We start from the raw sequence: 23447 nt of genomic DNA on the forward strand, positions 1-23447 counted from the left end.
AGCGCAGCTATCAACGTGATATAACACACTCATCTTTTTGTTTCATTAGACGATCATGAAAAGGAGAAACGTCAGAATAGACGAGGCTTTCTCAACTTTTTGAAATTTTTTAGAAGGCTACTCTTAATAAAATTTTAAAAGGCCACCAGATCAGCTAGGACCCTTCTTCCTAAAGCTTCAGGCTCGTTTGCAGCTCTCATGGCGACACCAACCACACCACAAATATGCTACGTGTCTTGCAAGCAAAACCAGCATCTAAAGCCACTCACAGCAGCCACCACTGTGTTTCACAGCTTTTCTGTCATACACTTGCTAAATCTGTGCCCTCCAGGGCCAGCTCAAAGCATGCACCGCGCAAAACTGAATTCATCCCAGCAGTATCTGCTCTGAGTTTGTCAGGTCCTTGAGATGGGATCACTCAAGATGACTGAAAAAGCTCCTGGTGCTGCACTGCCAGAGTCTTCATGTGCCTACTTGCTTCAAGAACTCAAGGTACACAGATTTCTTTCAACAAAGCATCTATATATGTTACATTCCAGCTAAAATGCTTACTGAACTCTATGGTGCTTAGATGATATGGGATGAAGTTGGGCAAGACAAAAATGAGAGGGAACGAATACTGGAAGAGCTCGAGCAGGAGTGCCAAGAAGTTTACAGAAGAAAAGTTAATAGTGCGAATATGTCTCGGATTCAGCTGCATCAAGCATTAGCTGAATCTGAAGCTGAATTTACCAACCTGCTCCTATCCCTTGGAGAAAGATCATTCCCAGGCCGAGTAAACATCTGCTTTTTACACATGTCATCATTTAACCATATCAAACAAGAAACCGTTGGAGGCTAACCTGAAATCCTTTTATGAAGCCTGAGAAAATGGCAGGCACTCTAAAGGAGCAGCTGAATTCCATTACACCAGCCCTACAAGAAATGCAGATGAGAAAAGAAGCCAGAGTAAAGCAGTTCATGGAGGTTCAAACTGAAATACAAAGAATTGCTTCTGAAATTGCAGGACGCTTGGGGAACGAAGCTGTCACTCTGAATGAAGAAGATCTGTCACTGAAGAAACTCGAGGAATTCCAAAGCGAATTGCAAAGACTGAAAAGAGAAAAGGTAGACATGCATCCTTGACTTGATGAGAAATCTATACTATAATAAATGTATTATAACAGGCCTGGATCTGATTTCGGAATTTATTTTCTCCAGAGTGATCGTCTCTGCAAAGTTGAAGAATACAAAGTTCTAATTCACAATTTTGCAAAAGTCATGGGAATGGATCCTTCAAAGATACTTGCTAATGTTCACCCAAGGTTGCTAGATGGACCAAATGAGCAACAGACAAAGAATATCAGTGATGACATCCTCAAAAAGCTCAACATGACTGTTCAGCAGCTTAAAGAAGAGAAGAACAATAGGAGGGAGAAGGTGATCTATCATACTTCTGGTACCAACCAATGTAGCCACACTTTGCTTGGTTAGGTTAATATATTCAGGCTCTCAGGGAGTGATACATATAAAAATAATTAGCATACTTAGTTCAAGAATACCAGAAAGCAAACTGGCTTAATGCATTAACCAGACACTCCATTAGTCTTCTTACAAAATATCACCTTTGAAGTTATAAACAACTTTAGCATTACCAAGTTATTGCTGTTGCTAGTTCCAACAGGAAATATACTGTGAGAATATTAAAGAAAGAATCTTGGAACTGCATACATTCTTGCCTACTGATGCAGGTATTGTTTTGTAGCTCCAAAACCTTGTAAAAGCATTAACAAACTTATGGGATACTCTCGATACTACCATGGAGGAGCGCCAACCATATGGGCAAATTAAGATACTCGCAATGACTTCAGTAAATGGTATGTTAGGTCCTGGAAGCCTCACACTTGAGACAATTCAACAGGTAAAGCCCAGATATGAAACTAAAATAAAAACATGAAGTACATCAGTAACTTCTTGAAGCTGATAAGTAATTAATTTTACCATATTGAATGAAATAGGTTGAATCTGAAGTCCAGCGACTGAATCAGTTGAAGGCAAGCAAAATGAAAGAGTTATTCCTAAAAAAGAGAGCAGAAGTCGACGAAATTTGCAAGAGATCACACATGGACATGCCTTACCAAAAAGAAATGGACAAAATAATGAATCTGATAATGTCAGGTGAGTCCAGCCATTAGATGCCACAATCTTGTTTCAGTGCTGGGGTATAATTTCCAGTTTCCATTGCATTGACTAATATGGCTATTTGGGGAATAAATGAACAGGAGATGTTGTCCACGATGATCTATTGAAGACAATGGATGAATATATATACAAAGCAAAAGAGGAGGCCACAAGCCGGAAAGACATAATGGACAAGGTTGAGAAATGGATGGCTTCATGTGATGAAGAGCGATGGCTAGAAGAATACAGCAGGGTGCGATGGCTGCTTGATGACCATAGCCATAGACATATGCCTTCTGTACAAGTTTAATTTTTATTAAGGTGATTATAATTTTTCTACAGGATGAGAGAAGGTATTCAATAAGCAGAGGAGCCCACAAGCACTTGAAAAGGGCAGAGCGTGCCAGAATCATAGTTAACAAAATTCCAGGTATGTATGCTACAGAGTAACATGGAAATTGAAATGCAACATATATTTACTAGAAATGGTGCAGGCTTGGTAGAACAGTTAATAGCCAAGACACAATTCTGGGAAGAGGAGAGAAACAAGATCTTCTACTATGATGAGGTGCGACCTCATGAACTCCAAACAGAATTGTCTGATCTAAAATCATTCATTCAAAATTTGGACTTCAGAACAAAAGCATTCATAGTTCATAAAATATTTGGATTTAAAAAGATACTCATCCCAGACTGACCTAGATGGCCTAAATGTATAGTTCAGTATGTTATTTTTACTGTAATAGTAACTTCTCGGCTTGCTTCAGCCCATCTTTGAACTATGATGAACAAGATTTATAAAGCTCACAAAGCGTCAAACTTTCATACTTGAACAAAGCCAAAATACTGAACAAATGTGGCATGCGCACTATACAATTTTGGTATTGTAGTGGCACAGCATTGACGCCATTTTGAATTGGCACCTTTACAATTTATGGAAAGTGAGGCTAGGTATCTTTGGTAGTTTGGATAAGGTGGGCAACAAGTAATTGTTACCTTAATCAACTCATAGCCTTCACCTATTTAAGCAACCTTGTGAATATGCTTATTTGTAACAGCAAGCTAAATAATAGCATAAGTTTGTGCATGCGACGTTGAATAGATGTAATAAAGTAAAATTAAAAACTCACAACCCAGCACACCACTCAAGAGAGTATTAATTAGCATGCAAAATACTAGTGCTTTTTACCCAAAGAAAAAAGCATAGGCAGCAAAATACCTGAAGGGAGGCTCTAAGCTCGATTTTTTTAGTTTGTAATTATGCTACAGCATCTGTGACGGGGAGCATTCTTCCAAGACCATCATTTGAGGAAACTCAGTGCAATAAAGAATAGGCCAGTTAGTCTTGAAAGTAAAAATGACTATGAAGCAAGCATACGTGTATGCTGGTGCTAAGAAGTATGAAGTGTCTTGTGCAGACAACAAGGCATGAAAGGAACTCTATCATATCCAAACAGGCAAAACCACATATGCAATGCCTGTACATAGAGAAAGCAAAAGGCGGTTTACTTGGAGAAACCTATTCCTTAGCATTAAAACCTGCGACGATATTAAAAGAAAATCAGAAGTTCTTGGAGGACAATGCATGAGGGATATAGGTGCCCACCGCAAGTCAAGATGAATAGGAATGTGCACTCAACTATGGAAAACCAACCAATACCAGGGCAAAGCCTACACCAATATTGAGGAAGAGATTCAATAAACAAAATAATTGGGATTCTCATAGGAAAGTGCAAAAATCTGTCCATAAAATCTAAGCATATTTTGTGTTAAAGAGTCAAATTGTGCAAATTTTGACCAAAGATTACTCAAATATGTGTGTTTAGTCTACAAAGGTTGCAGGAATAGATTTGTATTGAAATTAATTTTCCAATGATATTGATTTTGTTCCAACTGACGATATATAGTTTCCGAGAAATCAATGGTCAATATCTACATTTGAATACTTTCTTCTTTTAAAATATGCCCTGCATTGATGGATAGAGGGAGCCCTCCACAACCAAAAGGACCTTATGTTACCTTAAACCAAGAAGTTATTCGCCAAATGATTGTTCTATAATTATTGGCAAATTAACATATACAGTTTATATTCAGAAGTAAATGTTATAGAAACAACCTTGCAAAAAATACCATTGCCTGCATTTGAATGGCTAACTCTTTCCTGTAAAAATAACACTAACAACAAATTTCTTGTATTAAATTATTAATTGAAAGATTTTATTAAAAATCCAAACAACCATGCATTTTCAGCTAGACTGATTGTCATGTAATGATAGAAAGTCTTAATAATTTCTTGAACAGAAATGCTAATATAAGCTTTTGCAGCTTCCGCTTCTGGCAATGCTGAAAGACTACATGTTGACACTCAAAGAAAAAGAAGAAGAGAAATACAGGGAACGGGTGAGTTCTCAACTGGTTGATGGTATTGGTACAGGGAATCACCTAACCTGGCTCATACAGGGGTGGTTGGATAAGGGGGTTGCTCTAGGAATTTAGTTTAAACTTCGAACTAGATCCTAAGGGTTTGGATTCCAACCCCCCCATCCAAACAGGATCTACGAATTTCACCTATTACCAGTCGAGATAATGTTGGTTTCATAAACATTTCTTTACAGGAGAATAAAAAGATACAGACTCTACTTGTAAAGAGGCATGAGAATACATTAATGTTAAGGCCTAACACAAGCTTCAGTCGTCCATCAAGCAGAGGCTTCAATAGTCATGGCTCCACATCCATGTGGAGCAGCCAAGTTTCTGCCAAAGTTCAACTACTACCTGACTCAGAGAACTCACCAGCTGAAAAAGATATGCATGCAAAAAGAATTAGGAACAGAGTTATGCAGAGTGCGTTGGGGAATAACAGAAGCTGTTCAATCCCTCAAGAAGATAAAACATCAGTCTCCAAAGTGAAGCAAGGCCTTTCACCAATATGATTTTCCTTCTTTTTTTACCCCTTTAAATGTCTACAGCAGGTTCTCTGTCCGATATGTGAAGTTACAGCTACTGCCTAATGCTATTAGAAAAAAAATGAATAGCAGCATGTTTGTATGCACCTTACACCATATTCATATATTTATTGACATATCATCAGGAAAGTATGCTATTTTAGCTTTTTGTATGCTGAATTGCTGGTACTTCATGAGATTGTATTGCACGGAAGCACAGAAGAAAAGGTGACTTACCACATTAGTGGAACAATTCTATGATTTCTGGCAGCATATCAATCATTCCCTTGCAGAGGATGTGAGAGACGCCAATTAAGATGTGTGCGCCCACTTCTATTATGGTATAAAACCTGTCCAGTAGTAAAGAAGAAGACTAGCTAAACATAAAAAGTTACGGCAAAGAATCACGGTACTGCCCAAAGCCATAATGGGAATAATTTAACATACATCGGTCACAGTCATTCCCTCTTCGGAGACCACATTAGTCAGTTGTGTACATCAAGGCGAAAACTCATACACATGTTATGATGAATAGAAGTATGGCGATAGCATCTTCAAACCATGCTAAATTCAAGTAAAATACTAGCTAAGTTATTTTACTTTCCTAATTGTTACTATTCAGTAGACCACAAGAATATGATTGTATTGCCTTTCTATTCATTTCTGTTGTTGTAGAATGACAAAACAATCCAAACAATAATCTTCCAAGGCAACATAAAGCAACATAAGAAACTAAAAGGCCAAATAAGCAACTCACAACTTTCTGATCACTTCCTCCTGTGGAGATGTATTCGTCATTCGGGGCTACAGCAACCTGGAATTTATTCCACGAAAAAAAAATCAATGCATCAAAAGAGGTAAGCTAAAGGACCGATTGAGTATAATATCACAATATAGGCTCACCGCATTAGCACATCGAGTATGAGTGACGATATGTCTGACGCAAGGTTGACCTAGAGTAACGTCCCACATTCCAACGCTGCAGGCAGAGTACTAGTAGTTAAGCACTTTTGTAATAACTTAAATACAGATTGATGAATGACACCATGTGTACTCACCTGCCATCTCCACTTACAGTAACAAGTACAGGTTCACCATGCAGCCACTGTGTGGCATTTACCCCCTGATCACCCTCGTCAACATGACTGGAACAGAGAATCTACTCATAAGTCTATACAAAGTTGGGAAACAAAACAAACAAGAAAAGCTAATGCCTAATGATACATTGGAAGATTCGAACATAGAGTATTATTTAATATTTACAGCCTTAATCTGCAAATCATATGTTATAGCTCAAGGATTCAAGTTGGCAGGACATATCTATCACCGTATTAGCAGGGGTTATCTAGTGGCTAAAGAACAACATAATCTTTTAGTCACGAGCAGGGTATTAGCAGGGTGGGATAGGATAGAGATGAAACCCAACAAAAGCCACGGGTACAAAAGTAAAAGTTATTGGTAATAGTAAAAGTAGCAATAGTTATCATAGTAAAAGGGGATATGCGCATCCAACCTTTCTAAACTTTGCCTAGTGATACTTTTTTGAATATTTAGATTTGACATGTAAAATCAATATGAAAAGATTTGTCTCGAGAAGCACTTTCATAATATTACAAATTTATTGGTTTTTATAAAAACATCACATAATCAACTTGAGCACAGGAATGAGGAACATCTAACAGAATGGAACGTCATTAGCCTACTAGTGATATGCCTTAATGCTGTCATTAATGTTTCTCCTAAAGAGAGAAGTTTGAATACAAGTATAAAACTCTGCCATTATGTTTTCTACTTGTGAAGATTATGCTTCAACAACAACAACAACAACATAGCCTTTCAGTCCCAAGCAAGTTGGGGTAGGCTAGAGGTGAAACCCAACAAGAGCCACAAAGAAGATTATACTTCATTAGACTAAATAAAACAGATGACAACAATCTATGTCAGATAACTAGAAGCAGCACATCATAAATGACTTCCACTAGGTTCGCCATTAAAGTTCCTAAATTTCCACCAACATTTCAGGCATAGAACTAATCACTAGATGCAATATTGATCAGTGCAACATTCACATTACCCTGGCAGTTGGCTTGTAAATTCTGCAGTAGGCATCTGATTCCCATGGCTCAGGCAATGTAAAGGCCGAAAAAACCGCATGTCTCTGCTTTGCGAAACATCCTTGCTTTGATTTATTGGGACTAATCTTGTATCCCAAACCAAAGTATTATTTGATGTGCTAGAAGCAGAAAAATAGGTGCCACAGTTGCTAAATGAAACAGATGTAACCTGTCGAGAAACAACATATCTACTATCAGTTCTCAGAGAAAGAATAATTAAGAGATCAGAGTTAATAAAGAAAGTTTCACTATCAGAAGGTGGATGCACCCTTCATTCTTAGATGACAATCAACACAAGAAATCACATAACATAATCAATCAAACTACAGCCCTTAATCCAAACATCTATGGGGAAAAAAAACAATACCTCACAACCAGATCCCACTGACAAATGGTTAATTGCAGAACAAGTACGGATGTCAAATATGCCAATAGTACCATCACCAGAACCTGCATATTGGAGGTAACAATAACTATACAGTCTTTACTACGGCTGCAATTGCAAGGGATTCCATGAGACAGAAAAGGGTAAATAACCTGTAATGATAGTGTTGCCAGCAGGGTTGACTTTAAGGGAAGTAATATACTGTGGCAGAGATAAGTTAGTGCTTCGTTAACCTCTAAAAGTCTCACATAGAAACAAAAGGAGAAGGTACATACAGAATCACTTGCAGAGAAAGATAAGTAAGACTCTGGAGAATCAATATCCCATAATTGTACCACAGCTGAGCCACCATAGTCACAGTCACTTCCACATGCCAGATGATTTTCACTATAGAACTCCATTGTATCAACTGAAGGATAAACCATATCCTGGGACCTACATTAACATGGATTCACAGGGTTTGAGGATGATTCAAGAATATTGGGATTTTGCAGCTTTAAGTGACAATATAAAATAGATGCCAACAAAGCACTAATAAACTTGCACCATATATCCTACAAATTAACAGATTGCATAGTTGACATAGTTTTAAACATAGACTGTTTAGATTGGAGACCGTGCCGATGTACTAATGGGCCTATATTTGTGATCAGAGGAAGTACATAATTTACGAGGGATGCATATGCAGTACGGCAAAATATAAGACATGTAACCTCTAGTTTGGTCATGCAGTCCATTTTATGATACAATATGTTGCTTATTTTTTAACACTGTTGTAACATTTCAGTTACCAAAAGCGGGTGGTACCTCAAGTTCGAATTTAGATCAGAAGCAAGTTCGCCTCTTAAAGCATTCCATAGTAGAAGCTTCCCATCACCTTTCGCTCCACTAGTGACAACAAGACCTGTAAAAGAACACTATGTTGAGATCAAATAATAAAGATAAATGAAGTAAAAAATAGAGATAATATATTATTGATTTAAGAGAAGCAGAAGATTATGCAAATGAGCAAACCAATAGAGTTAACATAATTACAGTAAACAGACTACAATAAACAGATGAATAAAAAAGCTATTCACTGGCCATCCATTGTACTGATCTTTCAAAACACAGCGATCCCCATCCCCATTACCTGCAATTACTATATCCTAATCTTCTGTAGAGGTTCCACACATCAACAACAAAATCGCTATTCTAAAGAGAGATAAGCACAAAATCTTGAACATGGTGAATCACTCAATCAGCACAGAAACAGAAACAATCATGAGGTTGCTGTCTGTTCTTTGCTCTGGAAAATCTGCCTCATTCAGCATCAAATGAAAGCTTGCAACTCAAAAAAAGGTTAAAAAAAGGACACCCAGAAATATAACAGATGTAGGAATACAGATGTAGGAATTTGTGTGCATAAAAAGATAAGGTAAGAGCAAACGTACAGGATTGCCATTTATTCACTGCCATAGCACTAATTTTTTGAGTATGCCCCACTGAATTTTGGTTATCACCACCCAGCGTATAGAGGCAAGACCCTGTAATGCAGTCCCATACCTATCCTCCAATTACAGGAAGAGAAGCGATGAATAGTGTTGTTCTCACAATAGTTGCAGTAATCAGCACAGAACAAAAAAAAAAAGCCAGGTACCTTCAATAAATTAGAAGCACAAGATACGATACTTGCTCCTTTGACTGCAAACCCGACAGACTGGATCTGAGAACATTAAGTAGAACCAAGTAAAAATACTAATCAGCGTTATAAAAGCAAGCGTAAGCATGTCAAATAATAGAAACCAAAGCATAATAGCCAAAAATCACAGAATTCTAATATAATGTGTAATTCAGATTGGTTATTACTTGCGCAACAAAGACTCATAACTGGCAGTATCACAATTCAAAATTACCAAAATATGCTTATGAAAGCGGTCAGTTTCTCATTGTATAGGGCATGCTTAGAACGTAGAAGCAATGTGTCAAAGAATTGAGCGTGAAGCATGAAACAGAAATATTGCAAGAGAAAGGCTCAAGCATGCCGCATCCACATGATTATCTTTATCATTATTTCCATCTCACATACTCACATCACATGATAGAGAGCATTTTATCCAGCTAGGAATGGGTACCATCATGCAATCAACAAAGGAAAGGGACAAAGGGGTTATGGATGAACTAGCTCAGAACGTACTGAATGTGTAGATGCAACAAGAAAACTTATTTGGCATACCTTGGTATTGTGGCCTCTGAGCTGAATTGCCCTTCCAGAAAGAAGATTGAAAAGCAATAACTCGTTGGGTGCCTGAATTAATGAAATATTAAATAATATTACATAAATAAAAGAAGACGTACCCACTACTAAAAGCACCAAACAAGGTACAATATATTAAAATATGGAGATCTAAATTGATGAAAGCTGAGCAGGAGTAAATAGGAAACTGGAGTTGTGGCGGGAGACCCTAGAGTCAAAAGGTTTTAGTCCCAGAAGAACTAAAACTGAATATATGAGATCTGACTTCGGCACAACTACACATGAGGAGGGAGATGTCAGTTTGGAAAGCCAAGTAGTGCTCAGGAAGGATACATTTCGATATTTGGGATCAATGCTACAACGAGATGAGGATATTGATGAGGATGTTAGTCATAGAATCAAAGCGGGGTGGATGAAGTGGTGCCAAGCATCAGGAGTTTTATATGACGAGGGTACCATTGAAGCTAAAAGGCAAGTTTTATAGGATGGCAATTAGACCTGCAATGCTGTATGGTGCAGAATGTTGGCCTACAAAAAGACGACATGTCCAGCAGATAAGTGTTGCGAAAATGTGTATGCTGCGTTGGATTGTGGTCATACGAGAAGGGATCGAGTCCGGAATGAGGATATACATGATAGGTTAGGGGTAGCACCAATTGAAGAAAAGCTTATCCAACACCGGATGAGATGGTTTGGACATGTCCAACGAAAGCCTCTAGAGGCACCGGTGCGTAGTGGAACCCTAAGGCGTGACAGTAATGTGAAGAGAGGTAGAGGAAGACCAAAATTGACATGGGAAGAGGCAATAAAAGGAGATTTGAAGGGATGGAATATACCCAAAGATTTAGCCCTGGATAGGGTGCTTGGAAAACAGCTATTCATGTGCCCGAACCCTGATTTGTGGCTCTTGTTGGGTTTCAACTCTAGCCTACCCCAACTTGCTTGGGACTGAAAGGCTATGTTGTTGTTGTTGTTGATGGAGATCTAAATTCTTACACAAAGATAAAGGAACTTTAACACATTGCAATGATGATTTTTACAGTACCAGGAAAAGACAAGGTATTATTGAATAGAAAATGTAACGTGAATCATAAACAGCACTAACCTCATTAGAGCTAGAAACAAGCTGAGGCAACCCTTCTGGATGAAATTTTACATCAAGAACTTTGCGGACACCTTGCTGGGGCAACGCAACAGTAAAAACATCAGATAGGAGTGCATAGATGCAACAATAACAAAAAAGACAACGCAAAACCTTCTTGTCCCAAGCTTCTTTTTTTTTTTGAGAAATCGTCCCAAGAAAATTGCGTAGGCTAAATGAAACTTTGAGCCACTCCCAAGAAGGGGGGAAGTTTATAAAAAAAATATGAAATGCATCAATAATAGTGATATTTCTGGAAACATTCAAGTTTTGTCCTTTAAGACCTCTACCAACAATTTGTCAATCCAGTCCTCCCTCTTGCTGATTGACTTTTGGATAAAAATTCCTTAGAGAAATAGTTATGGTTGCCTGGTGGACCATGTGGTGTCACAGCAGTAACAACATTTTTGAATCTGGAATTCTTTCTTTAGCTACATGGGAAGGTATGTTCAGAGAGGATTTGGCTCTATTCTTGCATAGAGCAAAACCTACCCTAAGGGTATTGTTAGAAAAGTGGTCGTTTAATTTCTAACATTCGACTGGGTGGGGTTTACTTTGGGCTTACAGCTGATGTAACAAATTGTACAGACTCCCTCCAGTTCACAATGTTTGTCCATAGCACACCATGCACACTAACCAAGGAAGTATGATCCAAGAAAAGGTCATAGTGATTGATCATTGATGCCCCAATTAAATAACATCAAACAACCACTTCTCTTCTTTCAAAGCATTTAATTAGGGGAATGCAGTGGAAATATTGCAATAACTACACTCTTAATATCCTCAATGGACAAACATTGTAAAATTTATTCTCCCAAGGCCATGGACAAACATAGTTAAACAGAATAGTTAAATTTATTTTACTTGAGACAGGAACCAAATATGTATGGGTTTCAGTTACAAGCAGAAACAAGTGTGAACGTAATAAAAAAATGTACACCAGAAGAGTGCTTAACATTGCATAAAGAGATGATAGTCAAAGCAAACCATCAGATATCAAAAATATGAACTTGCACAAATTCCACTGCCAAATGCGTAAGAGATCCATACCCTGTCATGGGGCTGAGCAGAAGGAGCACTTGATGTATAAGCACATGAAGTTGGACACCAAGACAGGTAATTTTTTCTCACAAGAGGTACTGCAGGCCCTTCAAATTGGACTGCAGGTGAATTCCATCCTAATTGAAAATCAAGAAATAACTCATTACAAATTCACAAAAAATGAAAAAGGTAGACAGAATTGTTTAGGAAGGGGGAAAAAGCAACTGAGCAGTGAGCACTAATCTTTAGAGAACAAACTTGCCTTCAAGAAATGGAGTCCATCTTTCAGAATTTCGTCCAGCATAACCTCCACAAGAAGAAGCTTGAGACCAACTGGCACCAGTTTCACGTCCCTCAAGACAGAACAATATATTTTTCTTATTATCTCTATGTGAGAACAGTGGATTAGCATGTCCTTTCCAAATATTGAAATTTCTTGCAGTGTCACTATTTGAACTAGAATTTTGTTCATTCCGCACGGTTTCTGCATGGTGTCACCACACTTGGTCAGTTGATACAGATCTGTTGAACATATTTGCAATTTATAATAGCTTAAAAAGCAATATTTAATTAAAAATTGGATAATTATGGATTAACATTATTATTTTTTTAAAAATAAAGTGTAACACGCCAGCATTCCTGGGTGCATCTCAGCATGCTTAGAACATTGTAGCCTAATCTACAAACTACATTAAAATATCCAAGATTGACAGGAATCATAACTATCTTACAAGATCGATGTCATTTTGTAAGGTGAGCAGTCAACCTTGCAAAAAGTTAAGACAGACATAAACGAAGATTTTCATTTATGGATCGATGATGTTATGGATTTGTCACCAAAAGTACCTCCAAAAATATAGTAGAAAGCTGAAAAAGTACTGCTCAAAGGCTTGCATATAAAAAACAACTATTTTGGAACAGAAACAGCATGAATGAGGCAAACCAAAAAGGGTGTATTTAAGATCAACTTGCACCGGCTATAACAGATGATTAATCCTACATCAGGCAACATGACAAACCTGTCGATGCTTCACTATAACACCATGCAGGTGTAACAATGATAGGGTTTCTCTTCCTCTTTTGCCCAAGTTCACTTTCTGTGGCTCCTGCTGGTATTGACTTTTCATTGACAAAAACCTTCGTTGCCTCTGAAGGGGCTGATGGACTTGCAATAGTGGCACCTTCTTGTACACTCATGTTAGCCTCTGGATTTTGAAATTCCACATATGATGAATCTGCTTCTTTAATGGCAACGGTACGGCATTGCTTTAACAGCACAGCAGTCAATTGGTTCTGCAAGTCTGTCAAACTGAAACACATAAAAGAATATGTGAGCAAGAACTATTTACAACTTAACAGACATAGTTCAGAGTTAGCTGCCTACAGTTCATATTTGAGCAAAGCTTCTTTCTTTTTGGACAATGACGTCTTCTTGTCCCTAAGAGTTGCATTTCCACCTTGAAATCTGCCTGTGGCACCACTGTGTTGTCTGCCTGCACTGCTACTTGGTATCCTACCTGCAATTTGCCAGAATACTAACTTATTATGGAGACACTTAAAGTATCACTTCAAAAAAATATGCAAAAATATCAAAAGTATACCTGTTACTGGAGGTGTTGTTTTCTGCAATGGCGCTATGTTTTCTACTGGAGCGACTGGAGCAGCACTCGGTTGAGCTGTGGCTCTAGCCGCAGAAAGCTGTAGTGTCTGCAAATCAAGAATCAGCTTTTGTACTCCTTGGCAGTTTAGCTCTTATAAAGAATAGGGAGAGAAAACATTTCTTGCAGCAATCGATCAAACAGTTAAGAAATCCCAATGTACCTTTGGCAACTTCCCCTTCTTTTTTAGCATCTTCAAATGCATCCTCTGGGTATAATGAATCAAATGGTATTTTGAATGCTTCTCAACCAGCCTGTCCATTATCTTCGGGTTCGATGTAAGCCAGTCAGATATTTGCTGTGTTGCAACTAGTGAGTCCATCTCAAGAGATTCCAACCACTGGTACACAGGCTTCCATAGATCAGTTCGCTGGAACCTGTAGGGGAATGCACTCTGGTCTGCATCTAAAACCTGACAAAAAGGACAAAACAAAAGTTAACTGTGACTCAGTTTTGTTGAACAATTATGGGGAATCTAGAAGACAGGATTTGTATCCAACAGATATGGAGAAGGATAGTTCCATCAAAGCTATTGCGCAGAAGCAGCAGACAGAATATGGGGAATCTAGAAGACAGGCAGATATGGAGAAGGAATGTTCCATTGGAATTACCACACAAGCAGCAGACTACATGAAATACAGAGAGCTGATAAAACATTTCAGTTAAGGGACCAATGTGCTCAATGAGCTCCGAACTGAACTAATCGCCACAGTAGTTCAGCCATTCCCACAAACTCTGCATAATCAGGAAACCAAACTAACCATACTAGCACAGAGCAACTCCAAATTCCAAGGTCTGGTAGCCTTTCTATTAAAAACCCATAGAAACTAAACAAGCTCAACATCTACAACAGAGCAATAGAGTAAACCCAGCTCAGTGGTCATTGGATTGATTCAGAAATAAACCACATCCATACTCATCAGATTCGATGCCCAAAAAATGACAGACGAAGCACGCCACCCAATCAATCCCATCAACTGGACAATCTGGGAGTCACATAATGATTCGCAAGCAGGTGAGGCGTAGTCGGGGTTGGTTTACCTGGTCACCGCGGAGGGCGAGGAGGCGCTGGTGTAGCTGGGAGCGGGGGAGGGATGGGAGCTCGGGGCGGTGGGCGTCGATGTAGACGTCGACCTCGGGCTCGGTGGGCGGCCGTCCGTCGGGGAAGGACTCGAGCCAGGCGCGGGCGGCGATCTCCCATGGGTGCGGAGGTCGCGTCGAGGAGGGAGGCGGCGCGGCGGGGGTTTGGGGTTGGGGAGGGGTCGGGTTCGGGGGCGTGGCCGGGGCGGCCGACGCGGGGGTAGGGGTTTGGGGGTGGAACGGCGCGGGGACGGGGAGGGGGAGCGGCGCGTCCGGCGGGAGCGCGCGGAGCGGGAGGATGGCCTGCGGCTCCGGCATTCGTGGCAGAGTCGGAGGCCGGAGACGAAGAGGGGGACGCGACGGGGCCTGCCGACCTGGTATGGTGGGTTTTGGGGGGTTTGCTTGTGCTTGTGCTCGATGGCACGTTAAAGTAGGAAACTAGGAAATGAGGAGAATTAGGGTGCGCTTAGTGATTCGATGTGAGAATTTGATTATCCGGTGAAAGTGATTTTCTATCAAATTGTTTGGAGACATATGACAAATTGTGTATTTAAAAATATTTGTAGAGTTTATCAAAGTCCATGATCTCTTTTACATTATTATAGTCTACAACCAAAACTTTAAATGAGAGCAAAAGATGCCCGAATATGCATAAATTTAGAAATCTTTCTAGCAAAGTCATCACGAAACATATCTATGTTCTTATCACTTGAATATGAATGTAAAGGTGGGTGTATTGGGTATTGGTACGGAGGCTATGTAACCTATACCCTAATCATATCGTTGGGAAAATTCTGTGATCTCACCAGCGCGTGTGATCTCTCCTCTAACATGGAACATGGTACCTACCCTTGTATGGTGCCAAATAATCCGGCTTATTAAAATATTCAGAATCAACAATATAACTTTTCCTTAGCACTTTGCACATAACTTGCATGGAAAGCATAAATGAAAAATAGTGGAGCAAGATCTACCTAGGTGAGGATGTGGAAAGATCTTATTATCCGCAATAATAGTGCGATAGAGTACGATAGTGTTATGCATGGAGCTTAGCTGATCGATAGATATATATAGTTCAAACACATATCAACATATACCATTTCTATCACATTTTGGCTTGATTTACCTGATTTACCAGTATATATGAGAGAATCCTTTGGAGGTGGCGTTGCACCAATACGACTCCCATCAATAGTTCCAATGCAATTTTTAAAGTGTGGATACATTCTTGTGCCATTTCTAATCCTATTTTGCATGTTGTATATGTAAGCTTGATTTTTTGGCTGAATCTAGTCTAAAAAATTCTAGTAATTGTCTCTCCAATCCGATCGATTGTTAACCTTCACTTGCTCAGCAAACAACTCATGAACTATCCTAGGGTTTCAACACTCAAATCCGCACTATCGACCATTGTGTTGTCCAAAAAATATATCATGAATTCCAGAATATACAACAAACAAGCAAGATTTATACAACCATATAATCAATTTGCATAGGAACAAACTTGAGGGGGAAGTGTGAAACTTGTTGACTGAGAATTAGCTTTCAGAGCTGGGGGAGCAGTTTTTATTTTTGGATTCATAAGTTCAGTAAAAAATGGTAAATTGCTCCCATAAACCCAAAAACCCGTTTGGTACTGCCATCCAAACATACTCTTAGAATTGAAGCATTTCAGTAAACGCATCACACAATAAAATGCTCACATAAAATTTCAACGAAACAAATATTTGGAGATTATTATTTCAAAGAAAAATCCAACATGTTTGGCATATTTTTTTTCAGTTTTCAATATGCCAGAATGCTAGGTGTATTTGTATGATTAGTCACAATAAGTTCTGGTTCCATGTCCAAGGTCAATAACACGTCAACATGGTACTTCTCGTAAATTTGAGCAATTAAGAAAGAAATCTCAACAAAAGTAAATATCCACATGACCGATATCCGCTTCTGAGCATAGGAGCATCCGTGTGTCTCATTCCTACATTCAGGCATTCTGGCTCTTCCCTGTGTCTAGGAAGTTCTCCACTGCAAATCAATTTGGATCTGACTATTTTTTGAGTCTATGATATGGTACTTTCCATGAATCTGCTTGTTGCTGATCACGTCCTGATCACGTCCGCAAGGCTGATATCACTGTAGCCCAAAGTTTCCTGGATCAAGAAAATACAGGTATCACATTTCACGATACAAGATATTTGATATTTTCCTTTTCAAACAACCCACCGTTATGTATTCAACATACTACTGGACAGAAGAGGTTCTAGAAAAAAAGGCTAATACAAAAACTAGTGATCTTAAAGCTAACGATGACCAACTACAATCATAATCCCGGGTATTACTATCACCATCTCCAATCATCCCATAACGGAGCTACCAAGAGAATGCAGTGGATCGGTAAATTAAATAGAGGGCAAGAATTCCGTTCTACCTTGCCGTATATCAGCCTTTCTTCGAGGCTTTACTTTGGACTACAGCATGTATTTTATCATTCACGGGAGATCCTCACACACAAACTCGAATTCGTCCTCCCATCGTGGATCCCTGTTCTTCTTGATGACCTAGTCAACAGGGATGAAGGGTAAATAAAGAGATCAGTCAATCATAGCCATTCCATGAAGTTTTCTCAATAAAGATAATTTGTATGAATACTACCTTTGTTTTCTTCTCCTCGCCTTTGAAAATTATTTTTGCATACGGGTTTGTATGGTGCTTCCCCTCAAGATCTTGAGCTTCATGAACAATAACATAAAGCAGCCCACCACCAGCTGGAGTGACAGAGCTTTCTCTATCACATCTGTACCCTCTGTGCCTTCTTTCTCCATATCTTCTTCCTTGAAAGGCTTGTGCGTAAGCTCTAGAGTAAGCTGACCCGACTTCTCATTTTGTACATCATTTGGATCCATAGTCTTAAGCAAGTCGAGGGTAGTAACTTTAGTCTCCTCTGCTGGGAGGTCTTTCAATAGGACCCTGTTCATGCCCATCTTTTCATGTTTTCCAACCTATATATGTCAATAAAAATAACTGCATATTCTTGGTAGTATGTCACCAAAAAAGGTACTGCAGATTTGAAAAAGAAAGCATCCCTACCTGTTCCCAGTCAAAGACATTAAATTCAAGAGCCTGAGTTTCTGGATCTGTCACAACAAATTTGAAATCTTCATTCCACTCCGGATTGAGATTGCTATGCTTTACTGTTGTTTTTTGGATGGAAGCTTGTCATCTGACATCTTAAGTTTTACATATGGATCTGATTTACCCAGCAGATCCTTCTTTCGCAGATTTTGAGCTCTTACAACCTTCACAAGTAGAATTCCAACAGGCTTTTTGGATGCTCTGGAAATCAAAACCGTTAGAGATACTCATTTGCTATCATATCTATGGTTTAATGTATACAAACCCAAAATAGGGAAGGTGTTAAAGAATTTACTTTGAGAGGTCTATTACAGGTACTTCCAATATCTTCGGCAACAAATACATGCTCGCTACTTGCTTCTTGATGGTCTCCTGTAAATGCAGGAAAGATAGTATAACAAAATGAGTTTTTTTTTTCGAGAATTCGCAGGAGAGCTGCGTATATCTTTGTACTAAGAAGAAGAAGATATGTAATAAAACATTTTTACAATGCGGGTCATCTGGGCACACGCACACGGTTGAAAACAAGGAGCCGTATTACAGCAAGAAAGCAACAACTTGAACTAAGACTGACGAACGCTCGTAGACTATTAGCCCCTAGCTCCTACAACTACAGCCAGCCATCCCAAAACGATCATGTGTTTAGCGCCGGCTTCCATCCAAAGTTGAGCCTGATGAAGGATCACATTCGTCAGTTGAGCCATAGTTTTGGCTGACCATCTGCTGAAAACTCTGTCATTTCTTTCCTTCCAAATTGTCCAGGAGATCAACATGAATGAGGAATCTAATCCTCTCTTCTTGCCTTTGGTCATTCCCAATCTCATCTGCAGCCACCGGTCTATTGCTGAGCCCAGGACTTGGAACTAGGATGCCCAGAATCCTGCTGATTGCGTGCCAAATCTCCTAGGTATAGCAGCATGTGGCAAAGAGGTGGTCAGCTGTCTCTATACCTTGATCACATAGAGCACATTCAGTATCGTCCTGCAGCCCCCGCCTGTGCCTTCTTTCAGCAGTCCACAACCTGTCTCTAATGGCTAACCACATGAAGAACCTTACTTTTAGCGGTGCCCACGTCCTCCAGATAGCATCAGCTGCAGGGAAAGTTGTGGCTCCCTGGAATAAGAATTGGTAGGCCGATTTTGCCGTGTATGTGCCTGACGGGTCCCATTTTCAGGAGACGATGTCCTCGGTTCTAGGTACGATGTCCTCGGTTCCAGGCTGAAGAAGAATGTTTTCAGTTATGTGCCAGAGCTGGATATACTGTAACAAGACGTTAACTATTAGTCGTCCGACAATATCAGCTATCCACCGTCATTCCTGAATAGCTTCAGCTACCGTCCTCGTCTTTGCAATCTTTGGCCTAATCAATCAGCAGATATCAGGTGCAATGTCACATGGAGATGCCCCGTCATTCCATCTGTCCTTCCAGAATAATGTTAAGTTGCCGTCCCCCAATTGCACAGTAATTGAAGCGAATTTTAGATAGCCCGCAGTACATCCACTTTAAAGGGCAAGCTATACGCGCAGAAGGATAGCTGGAGTCTAAATCTAGGTGATGAAGTATCAAATTGAAGCAAGGCTACTTTCAGTACACAGATGCATAAGCATTTGAACATATACAAGCCAATAAACGCAACAAGCCAAATAAGTGTGTTACAAGTTCGATGTGAATAGTAAAAGGGATGCATTTTGACATTCATGGTTTCTCATTGTTACAGTGCAACTTAAGCCAATACCAGTTTAGAAAAAAAATAATGAAAGTTCAGCATATAGTTCACAACAAAGTGTAGCAAACAAGTAAACTTTCACATGATAATGTTCAGAATAGGAGTCCAGAATACCTGAACAAATCTGTAAAGACCAGGAATAACCATTACATCTGCTCTAAGAAGTTTTAGCCCAAAGTCAACATGTGGCTGCAAAACCATTAGCAATTAGCAAAGAGTCGTGCAGCAAGATAATGCAGACGTGGGTAATCAGTCGTCATACCTTCTCCATGAGAGAGACAAGGATTTTTGCAAAGGAAATGTAGGGACCAACGGCTTCAGAGTAATACGTGGTGATGCAAAGACTTGTAGATCCACAACCTGAAATATCTCAGGAAAAAATAGATTTAGTTTGCTCGATATATTTCAGGAAAAAACAGATTTAGTTTGCTCGTTTCAACATATCACTAAGTGAATATCGAATCAATAATCCAGCTTATGGCATAACAATTTATACCTGGATAGTAGCTTTCAAACCATAAGCTTTTACAACAACAGTGACATTTGGATTTGCAGCCCATTTAAGAGATGGTTCCATTATCAGCTCATGCTCTTCTGTGACATAGACTTTCATCCTTGAGAGGGAAGGCACAACTGATCAAGATACATTTTGCAGCACCAATTGTAAAAGAATTAGCATCACATATAGTCAAAATCTAATGTAAGCCAGTGCGAAAACAGGGTTCTCACACATTATTATATGCTATATATGGGAAAGTTAATATATAAACGTGACCAGTTGTACATAAAAGAGATGCCGACTGTGATGTATCTAGTGAATGAAATGTCCAATTCTAAACCCAACATAAAGTAGTTTTGGAACACAGATGTAACAATGTCTCCATGTGACCACAACATTTTACCAATAAGGGTAAATTGGCTACTCATGAACTTATGAATGGTAACTCAAGATACAGAAAACAAAAGCAGCATAAAGGAAAACATAAAGTAAAGTCACAACTTTTATCTTAAGAATTAAAACATAAAATTAAAACAAAAAAACTAGTTCAAAGTAAGGCATAAAGCCTTCTGAAATACATATGCACACTGTTCGCCTAAATGGCCGTTGAGTCTCCCATGTTGTTTAGGCCCTAAACAGTGAATTAAACGGTTGGACCATTTAAATTTTAAACCGTTAAAAACTACCTAAACAGAATCGAGTTAAACGTGATTAGATGAGCTAAATGACCATTTAATTTATAATTTAGTCAATAGGAGGATTACAACTACCACAATCAACACTAAACTAATTAGCGTCGTAAGTATATGAAGTGCTGTGGGATTTAGATTTCTTCCAAAAAGATTATTTGGTAGAATACTTACATTTTACATTTGTAAATATGTAGACTTTCTAGCATATTTGAATTTTATATACATAAATATGTATATTTTAGTGTTATTATACAAAACCGTTTAGGTCGTTTAATCCCGTTTAAACACCATTTAAACAGCCTAAATGCTAAACAAAGGGTGACCGACTGTTTACCATTTAGCGTTTAGGATAACATTGATATGCATGCATGTAAGGGAAGATAGGAATGCAACACTACTGACCTTGAAAGGTGGGCGGTAAGCTACCAAGAGTAAGTATTTCAAACTCAACAGAGTCTATCTTATTGTGAAGTATTCTCAGCAATAATTGACTTTGCGATATCTTCTGCAGTTCTGCAGATAGCCTACATGATAAAAAAAAACACAAAGCGCAGAAAATTCAGTGTCAATCCGAGATAATGATTTCAAGCTCAGAGCCTCAAGGCAAACGTGAAGATAGAGTACCTTGTTAAGATAAGGCCACATCAACTCCAGAAACCTGTTCAGCCAATCAATCTAGAGGCGAGGAAGAAAATAAGGACCTAAAAGTACAACTAGGATTAATATAGTTTCTTGCTAGGTCATTACTGAAGGAGGAGCATACTCTATCATAGTCAGGATTCTTGACCCACAAAGGAATTTCGGGAAGGATGCCCTCCAAAGATTTCAAATCGTATTCCACGAGTGGGCAAACTTTGACATCCTGACAGCCAAGTAGGGAGAATGAAAATTACATCCATGACCCCATTTATTGGGTTCAACCTCAAACATATAGATCCATTGCAAGAAAAAACAAGAGAGAAAAAATATAATGTATCACAAAATCCATTAGATTAAACTGCTTGACTCACCCTTACCAGCATTGCTCAAACCAGAATGATGCAAATTTAATGGAACACTACTAAACATATGATTTCTCTAGGTCATTTCTCCTTCATCAAATGGCCCTTTGCTGGGGACGTGCAAGTGCAACATGTGCCATCACCAAGCAATGCATTAGTTTGGGAAGAAACGCACCATGGTCCCGCGCTCCCAAGAGTGTTATTTCAGAACATAATGAAAGGCGCATTGGACATGCAAATGTAGAGTTCTATGGCATACATCACAACTAAACATAATCAACAAACAATATAATACTCGTGGCTTAGGTCAACAATGCTGATCAGAAGGAACTAAATAGTAATGTGATGTACATAAAACGTAAATGAGTTCAACAGTGACCACATGCCTTGCCTCTTTGTTTTGTCTTAGCTGCAAGATCTCAAATTATCCCTAAAACTATTTTGGAAGCAAAATGGTAAAGCAGCTATCAACAATCCATCTATTCATTATACAGCAGCCAACAAAAAGTATATAGTAAGAAGGAATGAAGAAAAAAGGAAAGTCGCCACCTTAACATCATTTGGCTGGACGTTGACAAAGAGGAAGTACCCAATAACAATACCAGCCGCAAACTAAAGCCAAATCCAGAGAAACCAAACACTATGCTGATTACACCCATCTTGGATCCTTTCAGAACCTTCAAACAAACACCAGATTTCAACCAAAAGTTGCAAACCAAACACAAAAAGGATATAATCAATTAATATTTGCACTCATGAAAAACAATAAACCAAAAGCACTTCACTCTGCTTAATTGCAAGGAAACAACTAGACTGACCTGACCTCCTAGAAGTGTAATGATCCTATTCAATTTGTTGCACAAGACAGGATAAAGCAACACCAATATCATAAATCCTTAGTCAAACAAATTCAAATTTTCCACGTTAGTAACTTTTAGGACCTCATCAATCACGGTTCTCACGAGCTATGAAAGTAATGCTTTAAGCCACATCATAAAAGAATATCATCAAACGTGTTCAAAAATTCGGTGAAAGTGACAGACAGCTAGCCAATAATTAAACAATAACAAAAAAGTATAGCTTAGCTGATGCAAATTGGTTCGATAACACGACTACAGGGACCTTCGGGGCAAAGAGAATACTTGTAACTTTCAAGCTGATCACGTGGGTTTCAGAACAATGTAGTGGCACCACATTACAGCGTGCTATTAAATATTAGCTGAGAAGACAAAAGGCGAATACAAATAGTGGAGGAAAAGAACATGAAGGGTGGCATTCTGAAATCTTTAATGGTTGTTCTTGCTTGAGGGTCATGGTGGTGCTTTAACATTTGCTGGTGGACAAAGTAAATGAGAAAGGGTGCAACAGTTCTCGGGGAAATTCAATATAATGGAAAGGGGTACCTTCAGGTTTAACCAAAATGTAAGTATGTTTCAGAAACAAAACGTTAAACTCGGTTCAGTTGAAGGACCGGAAACACCAATCAGATTACAACAATTTCAAGAGGGCGGGTTCAAGAAGTACAGGTTGCATGCACTCCTCAAACAGTTACAGAAAGTTCATACTGCTAACGGAAACTTGTTGAAATGGAGAGCAAAACAGATGCATCGCATACATTTGATCATGCTTAACCTGT

At 38.9% G+C, this 23447-nt stretch overlaps 2 protein-coding genes and 1 pseudogene across 2 annotated transcripts; 1 reads left to right on the top strand and 2 right to left on the bottom strand.

Moving 5' to 3' along the window:
* Nucleotides 1-218: 218 nt before the first annotated feature.
* On the top strand, nt 219-5278 carry LOC117860477 (65-kDa microtubule-associated protein 8). The gene is made up of 11 exons (XM_034743778.2): nt 219-492; nt 572-775; nt 862-1107; nt 1201-1419; nt 1745-1900; nt 1998-2157; nt 2262-2413; nt 2503-2590; nt 2655-2728; nt 4486-4560; nt 4776-5278. Exons 1-11 carry the CDS (start codon nt 409-411, stop codon nt 5091-5093), a joined length of 1776 nt encoding a protein of 591 aa, XP_034599669.1. The 5' UTR covers nt 219-408; the 3' UTR covers nt 5094-5278.
* LOC117860475 (uncharacterized) lies at nt 4562-15128 on the bottom strand. Its single transcript, XM_034743776.2, has 21 exons — nt 14722-15128; nt 13844-14092; nt 13624-13729; nt 13407-13539; nt 13042-13331; nt 12285-12506; nt 12032-12159; nt 10946-11020; nt 9820-9891; nt 9244-9309; nt 9038-9149; nt 8412-8508; nt 7880-8039; nt 7757-7805; nt 7587-7669; nt 7180-7388; nt 6164-6250; nt 6009-6084; nt 5863-5919; nt 5343-5455; nt 4562-4956 (listed from the first exon to the last, which is right to left on the bottom strand). The coding sequence occupies exons 1-20, from the start codon at nt 15076-15078 to the stop codon at nt 5381-5383; spliced, it is 2703 nt and encodes a 900-aa protein (XP_034599667.1). The 5' UTR covers nt 15079-15128; the 3' UTR covers nt 4562-4956; nt 5343-5380.
* A 1374-nt stretch (nt 15129-16502) lies between these two features.
* On the bottom strand, nt 16503-23129 carry LOC117860482 (synaptotagmin-1-like; annotated as a pseudogene).
* Nucleotides 23130-23447: the final 318 nt, after the last annotated feature.

This window comes from Setaria viridis, chromosome 6 (genome assembly GCF_005286985.2).
Source record: "Setaria viridis chromosome 6, Setaria_viridis_v4.0, whole genome shotgun sequence".
Lineage (NCBI taxonomy): Eukaryota > Viridiplantae > Streptophyta > Magnoliopsida > Poales > Poaceae > Setaria > Setaria viridis.

Bases quoted from the DNA above. Each gene is read 5' to 3' on its own strand.
- LOC117860477 (XM_034743778.2), top strand. From the start codon at position 409: ATGGGATCACTCAAGATGACTGAAAAAGCTCCTGGTGCTGCACTGCCA. The intron at 776-861 runs GTAAACATCTGC...CCTTTTATGAAG, and splicing joins AAAGATCATTCCCAGGCCGA to CCTGAGAAAATGGCAGGCAC. The intron at 2,729-4,485 runs GTGCGACCTCAT...AAGCTTTTGCAG, and splicing joins AGATCTTCTACTATGATGAG to CTTCCGCTTCTGGCAATGCT.
- LOC117860475 (XM_034743776.2), bottom strand. From the start codon at position 15,078: ATGCCGGAGCCGCAGGCCATCCTCCCGCTCCGCGCGCTCCCGCCGGAC. The intron at 8,509-9,037 runs GTACGTTTGCTC...GTTCTTTTACAG, and splicing joins AGTGAATAAATGGCAATCCT to GTCTTGTTGTCACTAGTGGA. The intron at 7,806-7,879 runs GTATGTACCTTC...TCTCTGCCACAG, and splicing joins CTTTCTCTGCAAGTGATTCT to TATATTACTTCCCTTAAAGT.